The sequence below is a fragment of the Carcharodon carcharias genome, chromosome 8 (assembly GCF_017639515.1).
Source record: "Carcharodon carcharias isolate sCarCar2 chromosome 8, sCarCar2.pri, whole genome shotgun sequence".
In the NCBI taxonomy this organism is placed as follows: domain Eukaryota; kingdom Metazoa; phylum Chordata; class Chondrichthyes; order Lamniformes; family Lamnidae; genus Carcharodon; species Carcharodon carcharias.
In genome coordinates, this window is record NC_054474.1 from 152,473,888 (window position 1) to 152,499,304 (window position 25,417).

The 25,417-nt window shown below is 42.4% G+C and overlaps 1 protein-coding gene across 2 annotated transcripts in view; it reads right to left on the minus strand.

Annotated features, from left to right (window-relative positions):
• The window catches only part of col27a1b (collagen, type XXVII, alpha 1b), a 598,999-nt gene that overhangs the window by 321,888 nt on the left and 251,694 nt on the right, over positions 1–25,417 (minus strand). For both annotated transcript variants that reach the window (XM_041193458.1, XM_041193459.1), the window contains exon 14: positions 22,433–22,477. In XM_041193458.1, the coding sequence (XP_041049392.1) occupies positions 22,433–22,477 (45 nt within the window). The remainder of the gene's footprint in view (positions 1–22,432; positions 22,478–25,417) is intronic.

Below are 25,417 nucleotides of genomic sequence, written 5' to 3' on the forward strand. Positions count from 1 at the left end.
TCTGCACTTCTCCATAGTGTGCACTGTTAAAAATTGTGATCAATTAGAAATCACTGAACTGATGAAAACTAGCTCTTTCATGCTGTTAGTCTCACTGTAAAAATGCCTTGGAAAAGTTCCGCCTTGTTGAATGAGGTATAACTGGGTTTTTAACCTTACTAATTCATAATTACTTCATAATCATGCCAAAAATCCTCATTGGCCCAGAGAAACTGATCTTATATTTGCGGACAGCCAAGTTTCTCCATAATGATGCAACATTCCACATATTTTAAAAATATATATCTTATATTTTAAAATATATAAGTTTGTGATATTCCAGTTTCTACCCCAATCCCACATTTATGACCCAATCATTCAATTTTCTCATCCCAGGACATCTCTGAGGAGTTCCTCAGGGTAATATTCTAGGCCCAACCATCTTCACCTGCTTCATCAACGACCTTCATTCCACCATAAGGTCAGAAGTGGGGATGTTCGTTGATGATTGCTCAATGTTCAGCACCATTCGCGGATCCTCAGATACTGAAGCAGTCTGTGTCCAAATGCAACAAGATCTGGACAATATCCAGGCTTGGGCTGACAAGTGGCAAGTAACATTTACACCACACAAGTGCCAGGCAATAACCATCTTCAACAAGAGAGAATCTAGCCATCACCCCATGACATTCAAGGGCATTACCATCGCTGAATCCCCCACTAACAACATCTTGGGGGGGTTACCATTAACCAGAAGCTGAACTGGATTAGCCATATAAATACTGTGGCTTCAAGAGCAGGTCAGAGGCATGGATCCTGTGGCAAGTAACTCACCTCCTGACTCCCAAAAGCCTGTCCACCATCTACAAAGCACAAGTCAGGAGTGTGATGGAATACTCTCCACTTGCCTGGATGAGTGCAGTTCCAACAACACCGAAGAAGCTCGACACCATCCACAAAGCAGCCCAATTGATTGGCACTTCATCTGCAAACATTCACTTCCTCCACCACCACACATAGTGGCAGTGTGTACCATCTACAAGATGCACTGTGGGAACTCACCAAGTCTCCTTAGACAGCACCTTCCAAACCCACAACCACTACCATCTAAAAGGGCAAAGGCAGCAGACAGATGGGAACAGCACCTCCTGGAAGTTCTCCTCAAAGCCACTCACCATTCTGACTTGGAAATATATTGGCGTTCCTTTTATGTCACTGGATCAAAATCCTGGAACTCCCTTCCTAACAGCACTGTGGGTGTACCTACACCATAAGCATAGAAACATAGAAAATAGGAGCAGGAGTAGGTAATTCAGCACTTCGAGCCTGCTCCGCCATTCAATATGATCATAGCTAATCCTCTATCTCAACGTCATACTCCCGGGATCTCCCCATACCCCATGATGCCTTCAGAGTCTAGAATTCTATCAATTTCTTCTTAAATGCATTCAGTGGCTTGACCTCCACAGCTTCCAAACCCATGACCACTACCATCTAGAAGGACAAGGGCAGCAGATAGATGGGAACATCACCACCTGGAAATTCCCCTCCAAGCCACTCACCATCCTGACTTGGAAATATATCGCCGTTCCTTCACTGTCACTGGGTCAAAATCCTGGAACCCCCTCTCCCTAACAGCACCGTGGGTGTACCTACACAAAACAGACTGCAGCCATTTAAGAAGGCAGCTCACCGCCATCTTCTGAAGGGCAATTAGGGGTGGGCAATAAATGCTGGCCCAGCCAGCGATGCCCACATCCCATGAATTAATTTTTAAAAACTGAAATAAAAGTGAAGAATAATCAGTGAATTTAACTTCCTGGTTTGCTGGCTGTTAGAATACTTCAGCGTGATTGTCTGCCTTCTGTTTGATGACACCATTGCTGCTGGATGCCCTTGACTTGGCACCAGATTCAAAGTAATGCCAGGAAAGGGGAAACTCGTGCCACCAGATTATTCAATCTTTGTAGGCACCTTTCTTTGTCACTTTGTGAAATTCAGGACAAAGTTTCTAATTAACAACCATACAAGCCAAATATTGTATATATCCCCAAATGAGTCTCAGAACATTTTAACTTTTTAAAGTTAGCCTTCTGATCAGCAATATGCAACATTGTTATATAATTACTTGTTTCAAAGGGAAAAAGCAACATGCAGAGCTGTTAGTTCCTGTTTTACTGGATCGAATCCATACAATGAAACGATTAGTCAAGTAGGAATCGTTCTTTTATTAACTGGCCAAGTATATGCACACAGTCCATTGAGGGCATCAAGTTAGAATGTTAGTCAAGCCAGTAATCCAAACTTTATTGTCACCAAGTATAGAATCTAATATCTTGCATCTTCAAGTGGGAGAATTACTGGTAGTTGCATGAAAAGTAAAGGAATTTAGTTCTTATTGCAGTTACAATAATTGAACATGGTAGTTGCAGAATGAGAAGAAAGATTAAGATATTGCAGCCGAGAGAACCGCGGTCTGAGAGTCTAGGGATTCATTGATTGTGGCAGTGCAGAAGAGCCTGGGGGAGGGAACTGTTGGTTGACTTGGAAGAAGTGTGCAAAACAGACACCAGGCTTCATGCAACTTGGGGGGAAATGGCACCTGCAGCCAGAGTATTGTTGATTGTTGCTATGGCAGGAAAAGATTCTGATTGTACTTGCGGCTGAGGCTAAAGAATGTGCATTTGCAGGAGAAAGGAGAAACACAGGATTACAGGCAATAACTGGACACGAGATTTATGAGACGGAGGATCACTGATTGTAGCTGGAATCAAAGGAAGTTTATTGTATTTGGGGTAGAAAGAGCTTGTAGAGTTGGTAGTGTGAGGACTGGCCTGGTAAGGGTGTTAGGGTCAGGATTAATAGGGTTAATGCATTAGGATTAATGTTAAGGCTGCTGCACTATTGTTATGATTAAGGTTAGGGTTGGTGCATTAGGGTTAGAGTTAGGATTAAGCCATTAGGGTTATGGTGAGGGCATTAGGGTTAGGGTCAGGGTTAGTAAATTAGGGTTAGGGTAGGATTAAGGTATTGGTTTAGGGTTAGTGCATATGGGTTAGAGTATTTCAATATGGATTATCAAGATATAGTTGAAACGAACCTCACTGTGATAGTTCAATGAATCCTGATCATTTCGTGAATTCTTGGATAAATTGTCCTTTAACACATGTTTTATAGGGTGTGTTCACTCACCTTGCTCCTTCTTCTTTTCATTAACCGTCTCCACTCATACTGGGGATAATTCAGGTGTACATTAGGGTTAGGGTTAGAGTGGAGGTGGGATATATATCTGTCCAATAGAGTTGCCCAATCAATTATCATATCTGGGCTTCATTAACACTGAATTGGCAAGCTGACAGGGCTACTGGCACTGTTTATAGGACACTCACTGATGGGGTGGTAAGGAATCCAACAGGGTTCATTTTAGTGTGCCAGCAGCAGCAGCTTAAACAGGAGGGGTGAAGTGTGGGACCAAGAAGGACCTGTGGTTTATTGTTATCAAGAGCAATGTTTGCATCACCTACAGTGACAAATATTGGAAGCCTTAAAAGGTTCAGAGCACACAAGAAACCGTAGTAAAAATGTGTGCCAGACCTGTTTCCAGCTTTCTCTGACTGCAGCCAATGATCCCTTCAAATATCACCACCAGTGGCCACCTCCAACATGTCCCACTCATGGTTTGTGAGCAGGTATAAGTGAACTGACAATGGCAGCACGGTGTTGGATCTTAACCAACATTCCCTGTAAAATTTCATTGTTGCGTGCAGCCAGCCTTTATTTTCCCCAATGTGCAAGATCTTTAAATTTTTACGCGCGGTATTTAACTTGAACCAGGCCTGCACGGTACCTTCCAGGCAGCTATGAAAGTGCAGAGTTTTAACAGGGAGATTGATCTTAATTGGATCATTTGACCCCAATTTGTATATATTAGCAAGACTTCCATCTGATCTTGGCTATAATTCTAGCTTCTGAGATTGCTGAAAGTCAGAATGGATGTTAACCCTCCCCCATGATTTTGGTCCTGTTACCTCCCCCAATTTATATGTAAAATTTTACAAAACTGCCTCCAATATATTTATTGACTCATTAGATGAAGATTCAATTTGCGTTTTTCTGCTTCCTTCACAGCCTTTAGATCATTCCTTTCACAGTGCCATTGTTGTATTGCTGCAATTTAGATCTATGCTCTTCAACAGGAAAATGAAAATCCCCCTCAATTATTTCATTTCAATTATTAAAAGCTAATTTCTTCATTACTATTACAGGCTCCACCAACAGTTGCCACCTCATATTTTTTTGGCTCCAACCCTAATCTTTCCTTTTCTATTTAAATCTTCCATTTATTATTATTCCATTTTTAGCCTTCAATCTGAAATCGAATCCCTTCGTCTCTTCCTGTGTTAGTGCAGCTTTTAATAAGCGTGGCTTCCTCTTCCCCGAAAGAGGCTTCTTTCCCCTCTCTTCATTCAAAATTTGGGGGAGCTATGGCTCAGCTGGTAACACTCTCATCATCTCTGAATCGAATGTTGTGGGTTCAAGACCCGCTCCAGGAGTGAAGGTGGGGGCCTGGGACCCCGGCTGAAAGGTTTGGGGTGAGCCCACCCACTTGGCTTCAGCGATTTAACAGCTGCTGCCATATTGATGGGCACAAGTTGAATCTTCTGCCCCCATCTGGATGATCTGGGTGGGGGGGAATGGGGTGGGGGTAGGGGGATGGTGTGTGGGGTCAATGTAAAATTCCACCCAGGACTTGATTGAAAAAATCAAGCCTGACATTCCAGTGCAGTACAGTGCTGTCTTTCGATTATCCAGTCATTTTCACGATGCTTTTTGTGGGAGCTTGCTGTGTGCAAACTGGCTGCCACATTTCCTACATTACAACAGTGACTACACTTCAAAAAACATGTTGATTGTAAAGTGCTTTCAGGTGTCCAGTGGTTATGAAAGGAGCTATTTTTTTTCCCCCTATTCATTCACGGGATGTGGTCATTGCTGGCCAGGCTAGCATTTATTGCCCATCCCTAATTGCCCTTGTTCAGAGGGCATTTATAAGAGTCAACCACATTGCTGTGGGTCTGGAGTCACATGTAGGCCAGACCAGGTAAGGGCAGCAGATTTCCTTTCCTGGAGGGAATTAGTGAACCAGGTGGGTTTTTACAACACTTGACAGTGGTTTCATGGACATCATTAGTCTTTTAATTCTAGATTTTTTTTTATTATTGGGTTCAAATTCCACCATCTGCCATGGCAGAATTCAAACCCAGGTCCCCAGAGCATTACCCAGGGTCTCTGGATTATTATTCCAGCAACAATACCACTACGCCATCACCTCCCCTTTTCTTTTTCTACTAAAACTCTGCTAGTGTCTGGGATCGGACTCCCAGGCCACCAGTCAATGTTGGTTGAGAATATAGAGTATCGTACAGTCTAGGAAAACAACATACTTTTAAGCCTAGCACTAAGGCTGCACACTGTTGAGCAAGCAGTCAGGGAGGAAAAAGAATTAGTGGCTGTGATGCAGAATTTCTGACAGGTGCCAAAAATGGATGGCCTCAGTCTTGTCACTGTTGACCTGAAGGAAACACTAACTCAACCATGATTTGGTTTCCATTAATTAGGTGGACACCGCAGCAACCATTGTGAAATTATTGGTATAGAGAAAGAGAGAGAGAGAGTGGGGGTGGGGGGATGGGAGGGGGTGCGGAGATAGAGAGAGGGGGAGAGTGAGAGAGGGGCAGAGTGAGAAAGAAGAGAGCCTTGTTTAATCAGATTACATAGTAATGCTGATTTCATCCTTATGGATATCACCTCTGAGGCTCAGTAAATACATGAGATAAAGGAGATGAGCATGCACGTAATGTAGGGACACACCAGATGTGGCCAGATGGAGTTAAGAGACTAAGACATTCCTGATTAAATTGAGGTAGGTAGGATCCTTGTGAAGGCCGTATCATTCACTGGAGGAAGATGGGGTGGTTAACTATATCAAAGTGCAGGGAGAGGTTATGGAGGATGAACATGGATTTACTGTGGGCAGATTAGAAATCAGATGAAATGGATTTGAATAGCAGGAGGTGGGAGAATTGTGCATGGATATGCAGTGTATTCCAAGAGAGGGAGAGGAAAATATAAATGGTACCATATTTGGAAAGGATAGAAAATGTCATGTAGGCCAGTGCTTCCCAAACTTTTCCCAGTGTGACACCATTTTAATGACTCAAAATTTGTGTGACCTCAGGGTGAAAATTTGCAGGGGGGCTGGGTATATGAATTGTTGAGTGGGTGGGGGTGAGGCTTCAATTGTTGAGCGGGGAGCAGGGGGTGGAGTTGAGCATTGGTGGGGTTGGGGGAGGGTGGGGGGGTGGGTGGTAGAATTGATGAAAAGGCCAGGTTTCTCCAAAAAAAAAAACCAAATACCTACCTATTCAAAGGCTTTTTCTGCTGCGCAGGCTCTGAGCTCATGACCCCAAAATCTCAGTTTGGGAAGTACTGATGTAGGCTTTTCAATGTAAAGAAGTCAACAATAATTTTGATATGGGGCAGTAACGGCATTGGTTAAAATGGAGCAAAGGATGTGAGATTAAAGCACTGATGTTACTGAGTTTTCTAAATCTTGAAAATAATTTAGCTCAAGTTGGTAAAATTACTTCAGATATTCCTTGATTAACATCCTCAGAATCTAGAATTTCAGGCACAGGCTCCCCTCTTCATCAAAACATCCAACACTGCAATGAACACTAATTCCAATAATTGTATGGTGAGGAAGAATCAGTCTGAAGCTAGCTTGCACCTTAAAACAGGTTTATTTCCAAGACAGCAAAGTAAAGTCACAGACTCATCCAGTTCCTCCCAGACACCCAGAGTAAACTGGTTTATATACTCCTGCAATGCTTCCCTAATCCTTCCCCAATTGGGGACAGCTGTGCTTAATTCCCAATTTAAAGCACGTATTCTATTGCAGCACACATTCAACATTAACTATGAAGAGTTATTCAAAGAAATAGCAGAGAGTGTCGATGAAGGCTGCAGCCGAGTTGTATATATGGACTTTCCAAAGACATTTGATGAAGTACCACATAATCTAGGCTAGCAAAATTGAAGTCCATGGGATTAATGGGGCAGCGGCAGCACGGATACAGAATTGGCTAAGACAGAAAGCGGGGAGTAATGTTGAATGGTTCTGTTGAAGACTGGAAGAAAGAATACATTGGGGTCCCTCAGAGCTCGGAATTGAGACCACTGCTCTTTGTGATCTATGTTAATGAACTGGACTTGGGTAGGCAAGGCATAATTTCAAAGTTTGCAGTAAAAGGTGAGAAGCATCATAGCAGACATCAGGAAGACATAGATTTGTGAAATAGACAGACATAAGGCCAATGGAATTTAATGCAGAGAAGTGTGAAGTGATACATTTTGGAAGGAAAAAGGGAGACGAGATATATTTTTATCATTCATTCATGGGATGTGGATGTCACTGGCTGGGCCAGCATTTACTGCCCATCCCTAATTGTTCCTGAGAAGGTGGTGGTGAGCTGCCTTCTTGAACCACAGCAGTCTATGTGCTGTTAGGAAGGAAGTTCCAGAATTTTGACCCAGCGACAGTGGAGTAAATTTAAATATGTAACTCACCAAACAACTTCAAAGGGGGTGAAGGAACAGAGACAAGAAATACAAATTTTTGAAGCAGGCAGGACAAGTTGATAAAGCTGTTTAAAAACAACATATGCAAGCCTTGGCGTTATTAATTGGAGTATAGTAAACAAAAAATAAGTTATGGTAAACCTTCATAAAACATTGGTTTCACCTCAGCTGGGTTAGTGTATCCAATTCTGCTTTAGGAAGGACGTCACAGCCTTGCAGAGGGTGCAGCAGAGGTGTACTAGAATGGGACCAGGGATGAAGGACCCAAGTTATGTGGAGAGACAAAAGAAGCTGGGATTGCTCTCCTTAGAGAAGGTAACATTAAGGGGAGATTTAACAGCAATGTTCAGAATTATGAGGGGTTTTGTTAGAGTGTAGTCTTGAGAAGCTGTTTCACTTAGCAGAAGGTTTAGTAACCAGAGAACACAGATTTAAGATAATGGCAAAAAATTCAGGGGGGAGGTGAGGAAAATTTTTTTAATGCAGCGAGTTATGTTCTGGAATGCACTAACTGAAAAAGCAGTGGAAATACATTAAATAGTAGCTTTCAAAAGGGAATTGGTTAAATAGTGAAAAAGAGAAATTTGCAAGGGGGCTTTTGGGAAAGGGCAGAGGAATGAGGTAATTCCTTCAAAGAGCTGGCACAGATATGATGGGCCAAGTGGCCTCCTTCTGTGACAAATCATTTTACAATCAATGTAGAACTGAAATGCACCATGAACTAAGCTGCCCTCTCTCATGTGGCTCACAATGATGGTGAAAAATGTATCAGCAAACCACAATAAGGAGGTTGGTGAGTTACATATTTCACATTCAGTCTGCAGTGACATCAGAAGTTAAATGTTTGAACCCAGTGCAAGATTCTGAAGGCAAGCAATCATTGTCTGTTCGCCAAGTTGCTGAAACGCAAGTTCTGTAGCAGCCGCAGGTTTAATTTTTAAAATACTTACAAAAACAAAATACAAATCTAATTTAAATTACATTAACACTGGAGTGCTGTTTTGGGCTGCAGTAGAGTGCTTAAGTTGTAGTTTGACTGAGGGAGTTTAAGGGTTAAATTAAGGGTCAAATTATTTCTAAAGTCTAGTCTTTTTTAAATCAGCAATTCACTAAAAGTTGTTGTTGGGTTGGAAGGTGAGTTTTAGTCCAGCCTTAAAACAGGCCTCATACAGGCTCTGCTTACAGCTACAATGAGTTAATTAGATAACTTGCTTAATCAGGTTTCCAGATTCTCGGTGCAGAGAGTATAAAAGTAGGCTAACTTATAGTGCTGACTTTTTCTGTACTGGAGTGCTGTTTTGGGCTGCAGTAGTGTACTTTAGTTGGAGTTTGGTGACTGAGGGAGTTCAGGGAAGAGGTGCTCCTTTCCTTTTCTACCTTTCCTCAGAAAGAAGAGCGGCAGCCTTGGTAAGTAGGACCTGGTGAGTAAATTAGAAAAGTGTAATATTTTTAAACAAGTAGCTAAACTTGGATTTAACTGAAAAGCACCCAGAATAAGGGAAATTTAAGGCCAATGTAATAAAGTAATATAAATAATCCAAAGTAGAATAAAGTTAACGTAAGGGAAATAGAGTTAAGACAGGGGAGGGCAGCTCAGTTGAGTGGAATGTGTGTCCTGTAATATGCGCAAAGTCATGGACGCTATCGGTGTCCTGGACGACCACATGTGCAGGAAGTGATTCCAGCTACAAAAACTTGAGCTCCGGGTTTCAGAGCTCGAGCAGCGGCTGGAGTCATTGTGGCTCATCCACGAGGCTGAGAACTGCATGGTTAGTATGTTCTGAGAGGTGGTCACACCGCAGCTTCAGGGCCTGGAGGGAATGGGTGACCAGCAGGCAGCCCAAGAGAAGTGGGAAGGTAGTGCGGGAGTCCCCTGGGGTCCCACTCACCAATCTGTTTTCTGTTTTGGAAGCTTGCGAGGGTGCTGGTTCCTCAGCGGAGTGCAATCAGAGTCAAGGTTGTAGCACTACGAGTGGCTCGACCATACAGGAAGCGAGGAAAAAGAAGAGCAATAGTGATTGGGGATTCATTGGTTAAGGGAACAGATAGGCGTTCCTGTGGCCATAGACGTGACTCCAGGATGGTATGTTGCCTCCCTGGTGCCAGGGTCAAGGGTGTCACAGAGCGGCTGGGGGACATTCTTTTGGTGGGGGAGGGGGGGGAGGTGAACAGCCAGCGGTCGTGGTCCACATTGGTACCAATGACTTAGGTAATAAGGGGGACGTGGTCCTGCAATCAGAATTTAGGAAGCTAGGTAGAAAGCTAGCAAGCAGTACCTCAAATGTAGTAATCTCTGGATTGCTCCCAGTACCACGTGCCAGTGAGCACAGAAATAGGAGGATGAGGCAGATGAATGTGTGGCTGGAAGATGGTGCAGAGGGAGGACTTTAGATTCCTGGAATGCTGGGATAGGCTCTGGGGGAGATGGCACCTGTACAAGCTGGACGGGTTGCACCTGAACAGAGCTGGGACTGAGTTGCTAGTGAGATGATTTTCTAGTGCCGTTGGAAGGGCTTTAAACTAACTTGGCAGGGGTGTGGGAACCAGGAGAGAATATGACAGAGGAATACCAGGGTCCACAAAATACTGGGATTGACAGATAACACTAGACTAGAGAATAGTAAGTTCATCGTAAGTTAACTCAGGGTGAGGAAGAAAGTAACAAAATCTAAATCAGGATTACTATGCATGTATGTGAATGTATGGAGTATAGTAAATAAGATTGGGGAGTTACAGGTGCAGATTGCCCTGTGGAAATATGATGTTGTGGTGATAACAGAGACCTGGCTCAAAGAAGGGCAGAACTGGGTGTAAATATTCCTGGGTACCAGGTGTTCAGAAAAGATAGGAAAGGAGGGGTGGCGGTATTGGTTAAGGAGGGCATTGCAATGCTGGAGAAAGGATATCTAAGAGGGTTCAAGGACAGGATCGATTTGGCTAGAGCTAAGGAACAAAAACGGTGCAATTACATTGCTCGGTGTAGTCTATAGAGCACCAAATAGTGAGAAGGACATAGAAGAACAAATCTGCAGGGAAATTGCAGAGAGAGGCATGCGTTATAGAGTAGTTATAGTGGATGACTTTAGTTACCTGTATGTAGAAGGCAAAAGTGGTAGTGTAAAGGGTGGAGAGGGGCAAAAGTTCCTAGATTGTGTTCAGGAAAATTTTCTACAGCAGTATGTGCCCAATCCAACAAGAAAAGACACACTGTTGGATCTGGTTATTGGAAATGAGGTGGGCCAAGTAAATAAAACGTCAGTAGGGGAACATTTAGGAGACAGTGATCGTATTTTAGGATAATGATAGAAAAGGATGATAGGCAATCCAGAGTAAGAATAATTAACTGGACGAAAACTGACTTTGATGGGGCAAAAACGGATCAAAGCCAGATAGACTGGAACGAAAGATTGGCGGGAAAAACTGTAGCTGAACAATGGGCTACCTTCAAAAAATAATTGGTTTGGGCACAGTCAAGGTATATTCCATTGAAAGGGAAAGGAAGGGAAAACAAATCCAAAGCTCCCTGGATGAAAAAGGAAATAGAAATTAAGATAAAGAAGAAAAAGTGTGCTTATAACAGGTGTCAGGTAAAAAATACAGTTGAGAACCAAGAGGAATACAGAAGGTTCAGAGGGGAGGTGAAAAAGCATATTAGAGAAGTGAAGAGGGATTCTGAGAAAAGACTGGCAGCCAACATAAAGGGGAATCCCAAAGTCTTCTATAGGCATATAAATAATAAAAGGGTGGTAAAAGGAGGAGTAGGGCCAATTAGGGACCTGAAAGGGAATTTACACATGGATGAAGGGGCTATGGCTGAGGTATTAAATGAATATTTTGCATCCGTCTTTACCAAGGAGGTAGATGTTACCCAGGCCATGGTGATAGGCGAGGAAGCTCTGTCACTAGAAGGATTCAAAATTGATAAGGAGGAAGTGTTGAATAGACTGTTGGTCCTTAAAGTTGACAATGCACTGGGATTGGATGAGATGCATCCAAGGATAATGAAGGAAGTGAGAGTAGAAATTGTAAGGACACTGGCCATAATTTTTCACTCTTTCCAAGTCTCAGGGAAGGTGCTAGAGGACTGGAGAATTGCAAACATTATGCCCTTGTTCAAAAAAGGTTATAAGGATAAGCCCAGCAATTATAGACCAGTCAGTTTAACTTCAGTGGTGGGCAAGATTCTAGAAAAAAATATTTGGATAAAATCAGTAGTCACATGGAAAAATATGGGTTGATAAGGAAGAGCCAGCATGGATTTCTAAAAGGGAAATTGTGTTTAACTAACTTGCTGGAGTTTTTTTGAAGAGGTAACAGAAAAGGTCTGCGGGTAATGCTGTTGATGTGGTGTACGTGGGCTTTCAAAAGGCATTTGACACAGTGTCACACAACAGACTTGTGAGAAAAATTATTGCTGAAGAATAAAAGGGACAGTAGCAATGTGGATACAAAATTGACTGAAAAATAGGAAGCAGAGAGTAATGGTCAATGGATATTTTTTTCAGGCTAGAGGAAGGTTTGTAGTGGAGTTCCCCAGGGGTCGGTATTGGGTCCCTTGATTTTCCTGATATATATTAATGATCTAGATCTTGGTGTGCAGAGGGTAATTTCAAAGTTTGCAGATGATACGAAGCTTGGGAGTGTTGTAGCTGCGAGGAGGTCAGTGTAGAACTTCAAAAGGACATAGACAAGTTGGTGGAGTGGGCAGATAGATGGCAGATGAAGTTCAATGTGGAGAAGTATGAGGTGATGCATTTTGGTAGGAAGGACAGACAATATAAAATAAAGGGTGAAATTTTGAAGTGGGTGCAGGAGCAAAAAGAGCTGGGTGTATATGTGTATAGATCATTGAAGGCGGCAGGACAGGTGGAGAGAGCAGTTAATAAAGCATATAGTATCCTGGGCTTTATTAATAGGGGCACAGAGTACAAGAACAAGGAGGTTATGCTGAATTTATATAAGACACTCATTAGACCTCAGCTGGAGTATTGTGTACAGTTCTGGGTGCCACATTATAGGAAGGATGTGAACACATTGGAGAGAGTGCAGAAAAGGTTTCAAGAATGGTTCCAGGGATAAGAAACTTCAGCTATGAAGATGGATTCAAGTGGTTGGGACTGTTCTCCTTGGAGAGAAGGCTGAGAGGAGATTTGATAGAGATGCTCAAAATCATGAGGGGACTGGACAGAGTAGATAGGGAGAAGATGTTCCCACTCATAAAAGGATCAAGAACGAGAGGGCACAAATTCAAAATGATATGCAAAAGAAGCACATGTGACGTGAGAAAAAAACTTTTTCACACAACGAGCAGTTCAGGTCTGGAATGCACTGCCTGGAAGTTTGATGGAGGCAGGTTTAATTGAGGCATTCAAGAAGACATTCTAAAGTTGGCACCTCTAACACCGCAGCACTCCCTCAATACTGCACTGGAGTGTCCACCTTGATTTTTGTACTCAAGTCACTAAAATGGGACTTGAGCCTGGAATCATATGATTCAGAGGCAAGAGTGTTACCAACTAGCCACCATGGACACTTCACAGCTGCATTACACTATAGTTGCTGAAAATGATTTGCAGCAATACAAACTGTTTTAAGTCACCTGAAAGACAAATCATTAAAAATTCTGTTCACAAGAAACAAGTGAAGAGGGCACTCAGTAGAGCGCATACCTCCACCATGTTGGGTTAACTCAATGTTGTTATAATTACATCACTCTTTCTTCAGGGTTTTCCCTGCCTGGTTGATGCTCTGGAGCTACAAAGCTGCAAAAAGAAATCTTTTTATTAAGAACTTCCATCTCACGGAGGAGGCTTCAGGCCAATTCACATCCAATAACCTGCTCTGAAAACTCTGCTCACATTTCGACAGCTGTGACAAATTGCACCACAGCAACTGAGACAATCCACAACAGTCTAAAACAATCAGCAAAATTCAAAATAAAACAGCCTATAACATACTTTAAAAAAAAGTCAATTCACCCTATCTCCCAATGTTAACAGATCCTTTAAAAAATTCTAGGATCTGGATTTGGATCTACATTTTCGCCAAAATCTATTTGGTTCTTCCTTGGGTCATGCCCTATTTGCGTACCAAGTTTTGTTGAAATCCATCAATTAGCCTTTGAGATATATGTTTACAAACTGACTAACAGGGTGAAAACATTACCTCCGGCCACCTTCAGTGAGGGAGGTTAAAAAAAAATCCTTCTGAATTAAGAATCTAGTGCAATGAATACATCTAACATTACAATCATCTTCAGGAAGTGAATAATTGTAAAGTTTGTCTTTTAAATTAATATTTGAGAAAAAAACTTTTTGTGATTAAGTTGCTGCTTTAAGTAGCCTGTAGCCTTGAAAACAGCGAGGCTTATGTAATTGAAGCTAAACTGCAATACTCTGAGAGAACTGCTACACTTTTAATAATCTGGTTGCAGAAGTTATTCTGCACATGGCAGTTTATTTATTCAGGTCTAAAAACATAACTATGCACAAGAGTGAGTAGTATTGACTATAATTATATTTTTTGAAGTGCTTTAAAAAGACCACCTGGAGGTATTTAAAAGAAAGTCAGATAATTACCCCTTGTTCTATAGATGTTCTGCCCCTGGAGAATTAAGGGCATTAAACAGAAGTGACAGAGCTATATAACATTTCAAAATCTGCAAAAATTATAGGTTCTGAGCTTCAATAGCCTAAGATTTAGAATGAAAGGGATGATATGAATGCTAACAGTGCCATTTTGCAATTAGTTAAAAAAAAACACTTGGATCTGTGTAAGAAAATCAAAGAAAATATCATCTCTTTTGAGCTTCTTCAGCCCAGGTCTAAAAGTACATTTCCAAAACACTTCAATTCACGTTTTACAGATGGACATTTGGAAGTGAAAAGGGGACAGCTAGCCATTAGCAGATAGATTCGCAGGTGGCAAGCACCAGCTATTTTTACTGATATTATTTCAAAGCAATTGCAATAATGGAAAACTCTCAATGTTCAATGTCGTTACTCTGTGAAACTGAGAGCAACTTCTGGCACGGACACATGGGCAGGTAAACATGAAAATCCAGGGCTGGAAATTTATGGCCTCATCACAACAGGGATGGGAGCCGTAAAATGCGGCGAGCCATTCTAAACTCCTAAGACTTGGGTGGGACTGGAAAATCCCCTGGCATAAAATTCTCACCCAGATGTGGCTCTCAGTGATTCCCTGCTCATCCACAGGATGCTTGTAGATGGAAATCAATTAGAAATCACTGAATTGATATGAACTTCCACTTTTATGCTCTATTCTTGCTGTCAAATCCCTTGAAAAAGTTAAGCCTCGATGAATGAGGTGTAACTTGATTTTTAAATGGTACACTAAGTCACAAATACTTATGAACAACCTCTCTTGTCCTGAAAAATAATTTCATACTTGAAGAATTTCAAATTTCTTCATTCCATGATAAAAATTCCACAGATTTTTAAAATAATAGTTTAGTTATGATATTTCAATTCTACCTTAATCCTATATATATTTATCCCAGCATTTATTTAATTTTCTGCAAAATCATAAAATGTGAATACTAATATCTACTTCTCATTTCCAGGTTTGCTGCCTGTGAGAATTCTTAAATGTAATTGGTTGCTTAGCCAGCTTTAAGCCATCATTATAGCTGGATGCTGGAAATCTCCTACAAATGGTGCCAGAATGAAATTAACATTGGGAAAGAGGGAATTCACACCACAGGGATCCCTTGGTCTTTGTGGGCAACTTTCTTTGGGGTCATTGGTGAGCCTTGCCACTTTGTCATTGACTGCAAAATCTAGGCCTATAATTTCAATAGCTATGTGCACACTTTCTGCAGTGCTGTGGGTGTCCCCTGAAGGAGGCAGCTACTTGTGGAAATAGCCTATTCTTTGAGCAAAGCCTCCAAATCACCCTCAACGTATATGGTGTTAGAGCTGCTTTAGAATTATATTTGTTGGGGAAAGAAACTGTTCATTCACTAATTTTTCTCTTCAGCTTTCTGGAAAGATGTTAGGGGTTAAAAGAGACTTGTATTAAAGTCAAAGTTATCTTAATTTTAATTGTAAGCCTATCTGGCAATGTCATTTTAGATAATGTTGAAACAGATCATAGAATCAAAGGAGGACACCATTTGGCCTGTCATGCCCCTGCAAGACCAACTTAGTTAGTTTTTCATTGGGCAGGGTTTTACGCGTTGGCGAGTGGGACCCGCTCACTGACACGTAAAACGACGCGCGGTGACGTTGTGGGGAACTCTCGACATCACCGCGCCCCATTTAAATTTTCAGAAAGGCATGGATGCAGCAAAATCAGCTGCACACCCGCCGACCTGTCAATGGCCAATTGAGTCAATTATGTAGTTAAAGGACCTGCCCGTTCAACCTTAAGGTTGGCGGGCAGGCCAGGAGCCCCAGTGCGAACTAGAAAAAGCAAGAAGCCTCATTCATGGGTGGGATGAGGTTTCATGTATGGTTTAAAAAATTTTCATAAAGTTTTTTTTGACAATCATGGACATGTCCCAACTCATGTGACATGAGGGGGCATGTTGGGGAAATTTTACGTTTCTATTTTTTAGGTTTTGTACATTTTGAGCCGATCTCCCTGAAGCTGCACTTAGCCTCAGGGGGATGAGTGCGCTCTTTCGTACGCATGCGCGAAAGAGCGCACTCTTGATTTTGGGATTCCCCCCGTCCACACACAGAGTGCATAGCCTTTCTGTGCGGACATCAAGCTGGGTGAGCCTTAATTGGCCCACCCATGAAAAATGGCACCGCGCCTCTGATTGGGAGCCGCCAATCGGAAGCGCGCCTGTGCATGCCCACCCTTCACCTTCAACTTCTCCCCTGACAGGGGGAAAATTCAGCCCATTGTCTAACTCTGGGACTCCCCCAGCAATGATGTTGTGTAACTCAGGAGCCTTTGTGTCGGGGCAGGGGTGGTGGAATGAAGGTCTTGTTTTTGATTTAAGATGGGATGTAACATCCATTCCTCATCCTATTGAGAGAGATAACTCATCTTGTGCCTGAATAATTGTGAGCTGGGGGCTGGGGCGGGGGGGGGGGGGTGCGGGGGGAGGAGTGGGGTTGTGCAATGGGTGGCATTGTAGATAAAAGTCTTCCTCTGGCTTCAAACCACTCATTTCCAAAATTGAGTGTTAGTCTTTAATCTACCAGCATGTAGCTTAAAGGCTCATTAATGGTTTTTTTGAATCATTTAAGGATTTGTGTTCTTATTGAAACAAGTTGGGAACTACTCAGCCAACTTCTGCAAAAGTTCCCTTTGTGATTAATTCCATATATCACACGCTGAATGATTTTTATCTGATTTTCGCTACTCATAGATCACATCGAGTAACTTCGATGTGTTATTAGGAAAATGCTATCTAGTCGTTTAAGTCTAGCAAAATGCTGCCAGCATTTGGTGGCTTCTGAAATCATGGCTCTTCCTTCTATCACCCCATATAATTTCTGTACAGGAAAAATTCTGCTCCCAGAGTTTGCAAGATAAAAGCTGAGAACAAAGTGAGCTAGATTTTCACAATGGATAGCAAGGCATATTAGAGAAAGAGCTAGGCAAGTTTTGCAATTTTGTATTTACTAAAGCCATCTTGCATCGTTAAGCAAATGGTTTATGTCCTTTTTAAAAGGAACGCTGGTGGCACCCAAAATGTTCTGTTTAGTTATTGTGAATATCTGGAATCAATCTTTATCAAAGTTGCAATGTTAAGGGTGGAATTATACTTCCATTAATTCAAACCATTATAGGGAAACGTCCTGGAGTGTTTGGGTGTACTAGGTCAGATTGGAACAGTAATACCAAAGCAAAATGCAGCACATGTTGGAAATCTGAAATAAAAAGCAGAAAATGCCAGAAATACTCAGCAGGTTATGCAGCATCCATGGAGTAGAAACAGAGTTAGAGTGATGATGATCCTTTGTCAGAACTCCTTTCTTTGAGTCACAAGGTTATGAGTTCAAATCCCCAGGGCTTGTGTGCATAAATCAAGGCTGACACTCCAGTGTAGTACTGGGGCAGTGCTTTACCATGGGAGGTGCCGTCTTTCAGATGAGACATTAAACAGAGGGCCAATCTGCCTGCTCAGATGGATGTAAAAGATCCCATGGCAATATTTCAAAGAAGAGATGGCGAGTTATCCCCAGTCTCCTGGCCAATATTTGTCCTAATATTTATCTCAATCAACATCACAAAAACAGATCATCTCTTCATTATCGCATTGCTTGTTGTGGGAGCTTGCTGTGTGAAAATTGGCTGCCATGTTTCCTACATTACAACACTAAATACACTTCAAAAACACTTACTTGCTTATAAAGCATTCTGAGATATCTGGTGGTTGTGAAAAGTGCTATATAAACGCAAGTATTTCTTTACTTTTTAAAAATAGGTTAGATAGAGAATGGGAAAGAAGAAAAAGAGGGATAAAATAGGAACATCATGAAATGGAAGTGTTTAATTTTAGTTTAAATTGTGTTTTAACCATTTTTTAAATTCTTTCATGGGATGTGGGTGTCGCTGGCTGGGCCAGCATTTATTACCCATCCCTAATTGCCCTTGAAAAGGTGGTGGTGTGCCGCCTTCTTGAAATGCTGCAAGCCATGTCATAAAGTTACACCCAGAGTGCTGTTAGGAAGGGAGTTCCAGGATTTTGACCCAGCGACAGTGAAGGTACGGTGATATAGGACTGAATTTTCCCTCGTGGCGCTAAGTCCCGTGGTGGGGATAGGGATGAGGAGTGTTTCCCGCCGCGGAGGCCTTTGGGGATTCACGCTGTATCACGCAACACCGGCCTCATTAGTTATGCTGTCAGCGGTTTCCCAATGTACCGCACGGAAGGTTGGGCTGGATGGCTCGCGCCCCACCATCATATCCAGGCGCCATCTTTAAAAAGCATCTGGACATCACTGAACTACCATCGAAGGAAGAAGATGGACCTCCTGGAGAAAGATGATGGACCTCCAGGAATACTCTGAAGCTGGAAGATGAAGCTCCTCGAAGACAGTGAAGCTTTTAGATCCACCCTTTGGATGCTCCCCCCCACCCACTGCCGTGTGTTCCAGGGCCCACAGCCACTGGAGGCCTCCATCAGAACTCTGGAGGCAGCCCCTGGCCTTCTTCAGCTAAACGCTGAAATGTACATGCCACGTTGGTCCAGATGACGTGCTTTCCCACTGGTGGCGCGGACGATTGGGCGGGTGAGGGGAGGCCAATTCCGGTTGGGCCTTCATCTGCACCCCATTAATGGGATGCAAATCAGTTTCCCACTGGCTTCTGGCAGGAACTGAACCACTATGGCGGACCGGAGCGGAAGATCCCGCCCTCATTTTTACGCTGGCAGGAAACTGACTTCTCAGCTCCCGTCGCATTTTGTTCCTACCCCTGCCTGCCATCAAACCCGCTGTGGCAGAGCCTGGAAAACTTCGCCCATTGTTCCAAGTCACGATATTATGTGAATTGAAGGGGAACTTGTTGATGGTGGTGGTATCCCCATGCACCTGCTGCCCTTGTCCTTCTAGATGGTAGAGGTCGTAGGTTTGGAAAGTGCTGCCGAAGGAATCTTGGCAAGTTGCTGCAGTGCATCTTGTAGATGGTACACACTGCTGCTACTGTGCATCGGTGGTGGAGGGAGTGAATGTTGAAGGTGGTGGATGGGGTGCAATCAAGCGGCTGCTTTGTCCTGGAGGGTGTCGAGCTTCTTGAGTGCTCTTGGAGCTGTACTCATCCAGGTAAGTGGAGAATATTCTGTTACACTCCTGACTTGAGCCTTGTAGATGGTGAACAGGCTTTGGGGAGTCAGGAGGTGAGTTTCTTATTGCAGAGTGGTTGACAGCTTTAATATTACAATAATAAAACTACTCCTAATTGTATAATGTGAGTGTTAATGTAAGTTTCAGAGTTGCACGCTGAAGACAAACTGGCTGATCTCTGGAGACTGGAATGACCTGGAGATGGGAATTTCTCAGGAGGCAGCAATGCTCTTGGAGCTGCCAACAGTGTAAGAGTTAAAATGCGCTTGGTTCTATGGAATAAAAAAGGTGCAATTACATTGCTCGGTGTAGTCTATAGGCCAGTAAGTAGTGAGAAAGCTGTAGAGGAACGAATCTGTGATCACATTAGAGAGGTGCAAAAATTAGTTATAATGGGGGATTTTACTACTATTCCAGTCTGTATTGGGTAATTAATGTAAAGGGCAGAGAAAATTTTATATAGCAGTATGTTTCCAATCCCAAGAGAAAGGAGACACTGATGGACCTGGTTCATGGAAATGAGGTGGGCCAAGTGGATCAAGTGTCAGTAAGAAAAAGTTTAAGGGACAGTGACCCCTGTATCATAAGGTTTAGGCTGGCTATGGAAAAGATCAAAGAACAATCCAGTGTAAGAATAAACAGTAAGAACAAATCTGGGCCAAATAAATTGGAGTCAAAGGTTGGCAGGAAAAATGGTAATTGAACAATGGGCAACGTTCAAAGAAGAGATAATTTGAGCACAGTCAAGGTATATTCCCTTGAAAGGGAAAGGTAGGGTAAATAAATCCAGAGCTCCTTGGATGACAAAGGAGATAGAAATTAAGATAAAGAAGAAAAACTGTGCTTATGACAGATGTCAGGTCGAAAACACACTTGCGAACAAGGCTGAATATAGAAGGTTCAGAGGGGAGGTGAGGAAGCAAATAAGAAAAATAAAGAGGTAGCTAACATAAAAGGGAATCCCAAAGTCTTCTATAGCCATATAAATAGTAAAAGGGTGATAAAAGGAGGAGAAGGGCTGATTAGGGACCAAAAACAGAATTTACACAAGGAGGCAGAGGGCATGTCTGAGGTATTAAATGAATACTTTGCATCTGTCTTTACCAAGGAATAAGATGCCACCCAGGCCATGGTGAAGGAGGTAGTAATTCATACACTAGAAGGGTTTACAATTGATAAGGATATTGTATAGGCTGCCTGCACTTAAAGTTGATAAGAAACAGATGAGATGCATCCAAGAATACGGAAGGAAGTGAAAGTGGAAATTGCAGAGGCACTGGCCAAATATTTTCAGTCTTCCTTAGACTCAGGGCTGGTGTCAGAGAATTGCAAACCTTACACCCTTGCTGAAAAAAGGTGTAAGGATAAGCCCAGTAACTACAGGTTATTCAATTTAATTTCTAGATACAATAATTCGGGGCAAAGTTAAAAGTCACATGACCAAATGTGGGTTAATTAAGGGTAAGTCAGCATGGATTTCTTAAAGAAAAATCATGTATAACTAACTTGCTGGAGTTTTTGAAAAGGTAACAGCGATGATTGATAAGGGCAATGCTGTTGATGTGGTGTACGTGGACTTCCAAAAGGCATTTGATACAGTGCTGCACAACAGACTTGTGAGCAAAGTCATAGCTTATGGAATAAAAGGGACAGTAGCAAAATGGATGCGCAATTGGCTGAGTGACAAGAAGCAAAGGGTAGTGGTTATGTTTATCAGGCTGGAGGAAGGTTTGTAGTGGAGTTCCCCAGGGGGTCATCGTTGGGACCCTTGCTTTTCCTGACATATATTAATGACCTAGACCTTGATGTACAGGACACAATTTCAAAATTTGTAGAAGACACTAAACTTGGAAGCATTGTGAACCGTGAGGAGGATAGTGTAGAATTCAAAAGGACATAGACAAATTGGTGGAATGGCCACACAGGTGGCAGATGAAGTCAATGCAGAGAAATGTGAAGTGATTCATTTTGGTAGGAAGAACATGGAGAGAGAATATAAAGATTAAAGTTACAACTCCAAAGAGGGTGCAAGAGCAGAGGGACTTGGGTGTATATATAAGTCACTGGAGGTGGCAGGACAGGTTGAGAGCATGGTTAATAAAGCACAAGTATCCTAGGCTTTATTAATAGGGGCATAGAGTGTAAGAGCAAGGAGGTTATGTTGAACCTCCTAGTTCTGGGCACTGTACTTGGAAAGATGTCAAGGCATTGGAGAGAGTGCAGAAAAGATACGAGTTATAAAGAAAGATTGGAGAAGTTAGGACTGTTTTCCTTATAGAGAAAAGAAAGTTGAGAAGAGATATTTGACAGAGGTATTCAAAATCATGAGGAGTCTGGATGGAGCTGACATGGAGAAACTATTCCTGCTCGTGAAGGATCGAGGGCGAGGCGGTACAGGTTTAAAGTAATTGGCAAAAGAAGCAAAAGTGACATGAGGAAAATCTTTTTCACATAGCGAGTGGTTAAGGTCTGGAATGCACTGCCTGAGAGCTTGGTGGAGGCAGGTTCAATCGAAGCATTCAAAAGGGGATTAGACTGTTATCTGAAAGAGGAGAATGTGCAGGGTTACAGGGGGAAGGTGGGGGTGGGGGGGAAATGGCAATAAGTGAGTTTCTTATTCAGAGAGCCGGTATAGACACGATGGACCAAATGGGCTCCTGCAACGTAACAATTCTGTGATTCTGAAGTCACTAGTAGAAACAGGCCAATGATATTTTGAGACTAAAGCAGCATTAGGCTTCAGCAAGTAAAAAGATCAGAGAATTTAAGTAACTAAGGCGTTAATGCTTTGAATAACTTTCAATTAAACACTAATGAATAAATATCAACTATTAAACATGAAGGCTTTAATATTCAGTTTTCAGTTCTGTGTTTTGAAACAGAGGATAATGTGACATTCATGCAATTTTTTGAATGACTAAAGACATTATTCTCCAGATTTGTAATATTTCCACATATACTAACATAGAACCGAAAGCAGAGCAATGTGGCTCAATGCAAAATAAAAGTGGCATTGAAGCAGCTAAGGAATGTTTGATACTTACAACCAATCCACGAACGCCAGGAGGTCCTGGGGCTCCCAAATCTCCCTGTAAGCAAAGATCGGAAGATTATTGGCTCTTTTCTAAACAAATAAGAGTTTGGAAGTGGCTAGATCTCTGAGAAAGTGCAGGCTCAAGGGGGAAGACCTAGTTCCCTCCCTGGCCTGTGTAATCTGCAGCTCCCATCCAAAGAAGGCACGCAAATGAATGAAGCTCAGCCACATTCACTCTGTATTCAAACAGAGACCTGCTTGTTGTCCGGCTTCAGTGGCCTAGTTATGAGCAAACCTGATTTCCTCCGCTCAGCCAGCGGGAGTACAGGAACACTTTAGTGAAAGAGATAACTGTAACCACCCCAGCAATCAGCACTGTTTTTGGGTTGGGTGAACTGGTAGCAAATTGGAATAGAACCGGGGTAAAAATCCCAACTAAAATAATGAACTTGTGTCCCACGGATGTTTCTGTTAGCAGAATCACTGCTAGGTTTAATCCTGTAAATAAAGGTCTGAATGACATTGATCTCAATCCAAACAAACCTCAAACATTTACTGAATTACAACCTTTGTATGTGTGTTATTGTACCAACACAGGCTGAATCACAGCCCTTTTTGTACCATGCTACGATTTATAGCATTGCCTTCTCTAAATTATTTTTCTATGCTATTGAAACCCTGCAATGAATTATAATCTCAATAAAGTTTCTTGCTTTTTCATTACACTAATACTGATGTAACTGTTCTTTGAATGAAATATAGAATAGTTCATTAACACCACTTAACTATATATGAAATTCAATGTGTGTGATGAGAATTAAGGATGCATTTGGATCTCAAACTACACAAGTTCAGGAAAACATCAATGGTGTGCAATTAAAACATTCCTCTTTTTTTAAATGATAGTTATAAGAGGAAGCCAGTGTAACTGTTATTGGATACACATGTCCAACATTCTCAAAATCACACACATCACACAAAATGTATTAACATTCTGCAGAAAAGTATATCTCAGCTCTGCCCTTGTTTATCCAACCACCTCATTTTTTGTGACAGTTATAAGAGGAGTTTCCACTATTAGAGAATCGTCATCATCAAACTGAAAGTCCCCAAACTATGTAATGAAAAACCTCAAGAGATTTTGATGGCACACAATTTGCTTGTTGTTCTTGATCATATCAGAAAATATATTATAAATTTCCCTTCCTAATAATTGTTTCTATACTGCTTATTACAACACCAAATGAATGAGATTAGTCCAGGAATGCACACTTGAGGTATGGAGGGAGGGAATCAGAGCAGTGAATGAAAGCTTGGTTGGTAAAGAAGAAGTTTGCTGAAGAATCTCTCATCAGTTCATCAACGGTGGATACGTAAAGGATAGAATCAGAGGACTGGCAGGTGGGATGGGGGAGGTGGGGAAGAGGGGTTTAAGGCAGGATAACATTGCAGAGATAATGTGGGGTGGGGAGGGGAATCTGAAGAGATGGACCAGGATTATAAATCCAAAAACATTAATGGATAGGAATTAATGTGGGTGAGCGAGGGCCGGGTGCTGGGGCAGCGGGCACGGTGTGGGCAGGATGTCAGAAGCTGCATTTTGGTAGTTGTCTTTGCATGGAGGGTGCAGGTTGGGTGATCAACTGGTCCCGTATTTTAAGCGATTGTCCCTTATTCTGACTGTTAGTCCCGTGTCCCTTAAGGGATGCCTTTTGTCCCGTTCTAGGATAGCCTATTGGAGATGGAGCCTGGGAGTCTCAGTTGAGTGATTTGAATGGGACTGCAAATCTGAGTTGGCCAGCAGCGAGACGATAATGTGGCGAATCCACAAGACAAGTTTTGGGTGCGCTAAATGCCCTTCCCCCCACTCTTATGGTCACCAGAAACTCCCACTCTCACACTCAACAGCGCCTGCCACCTACTCTTATCCTTACCAGCAACAATTCGCCTCCCAGTCCTACCATCGGAGTGTCCATTATTTTATTTCATAAGAGTTGGCCACACTGAATAGGGGATAAGAAGACCTTGTCTAAGAGGGTAAGCAACAAAAGTATGGCTAAGGGTTTTTGAAGCAGCAGTATGAGTAGAGGCGAAAAGTATTACTGAGTCAGAATTAACAGCCTTTGGAGTTAAAGGGGACGTGCGATTTGAAGCTTAGCTCTGGTTTGAACAGGTTGCAGAGATTTTGCACGGACTGTGTAAGTGGTCAGCTAACTGGTGGAGTCCGTTGGAAAGGAGTGGAGTTTCTGGTGGCAGCTGAGAGCAATGCTTTAGGCTCTTCTGACGTGAAGTGTCAGCAAGCTGAATTGCCATTAAACTTATAGCAAAATTTGACCCAAACCACTCCCCTCACCTCCGCCACCCCACCGATAGGCCATATTTTAACCCTGAAATAAAAACTGAAACTGCTCTAAAAACACAGCGGGTCTGGCAGCATCTGTGGAGAGAGAAACAGGTTTTACTTTTCCAGTCCGTAAGACTCTTCTTCAGTACTTTGCTTTCATCCCATGCTTTAACCCTGCCAGCCTGGCCAGAGGAGGCGTTGAAATCGGGTTGGGGGGCTGCAACAACTCACTTCCCCCAATCCCGCTACTTTCCTGTGGTGCTTCATTTCAACTTGACGTTTCTCGCAGGGTCACAGAACAGAGAGGGCAGCAGGGCCTGAATGGAATATTTAATCAGAAAATGTATTGATTTTCCCCTTATTTTGGACAGGAAATCGCAGAAAGCGCATTCACGATTTCCCGATTGGCGAATCAGCTAGACAAACCTTCCTGATAATGGTGTGTGTTTGAAACGTTGGCTCCTGGAGCTTAATGGCTTCAAGCTCATAAAGTTAATGGCACATTGGAAATGAATACCTCTGCAATTTCTCAAGTAATATTTAAAACAATGCCGCAGATTAATAACGTAAGAGGAGTTGGACAAGCACATGAAGGAGAAAGGGATAGAGGATGACAATGGTAGATTTAGATGAGAGGAGGTTCAAATGGAG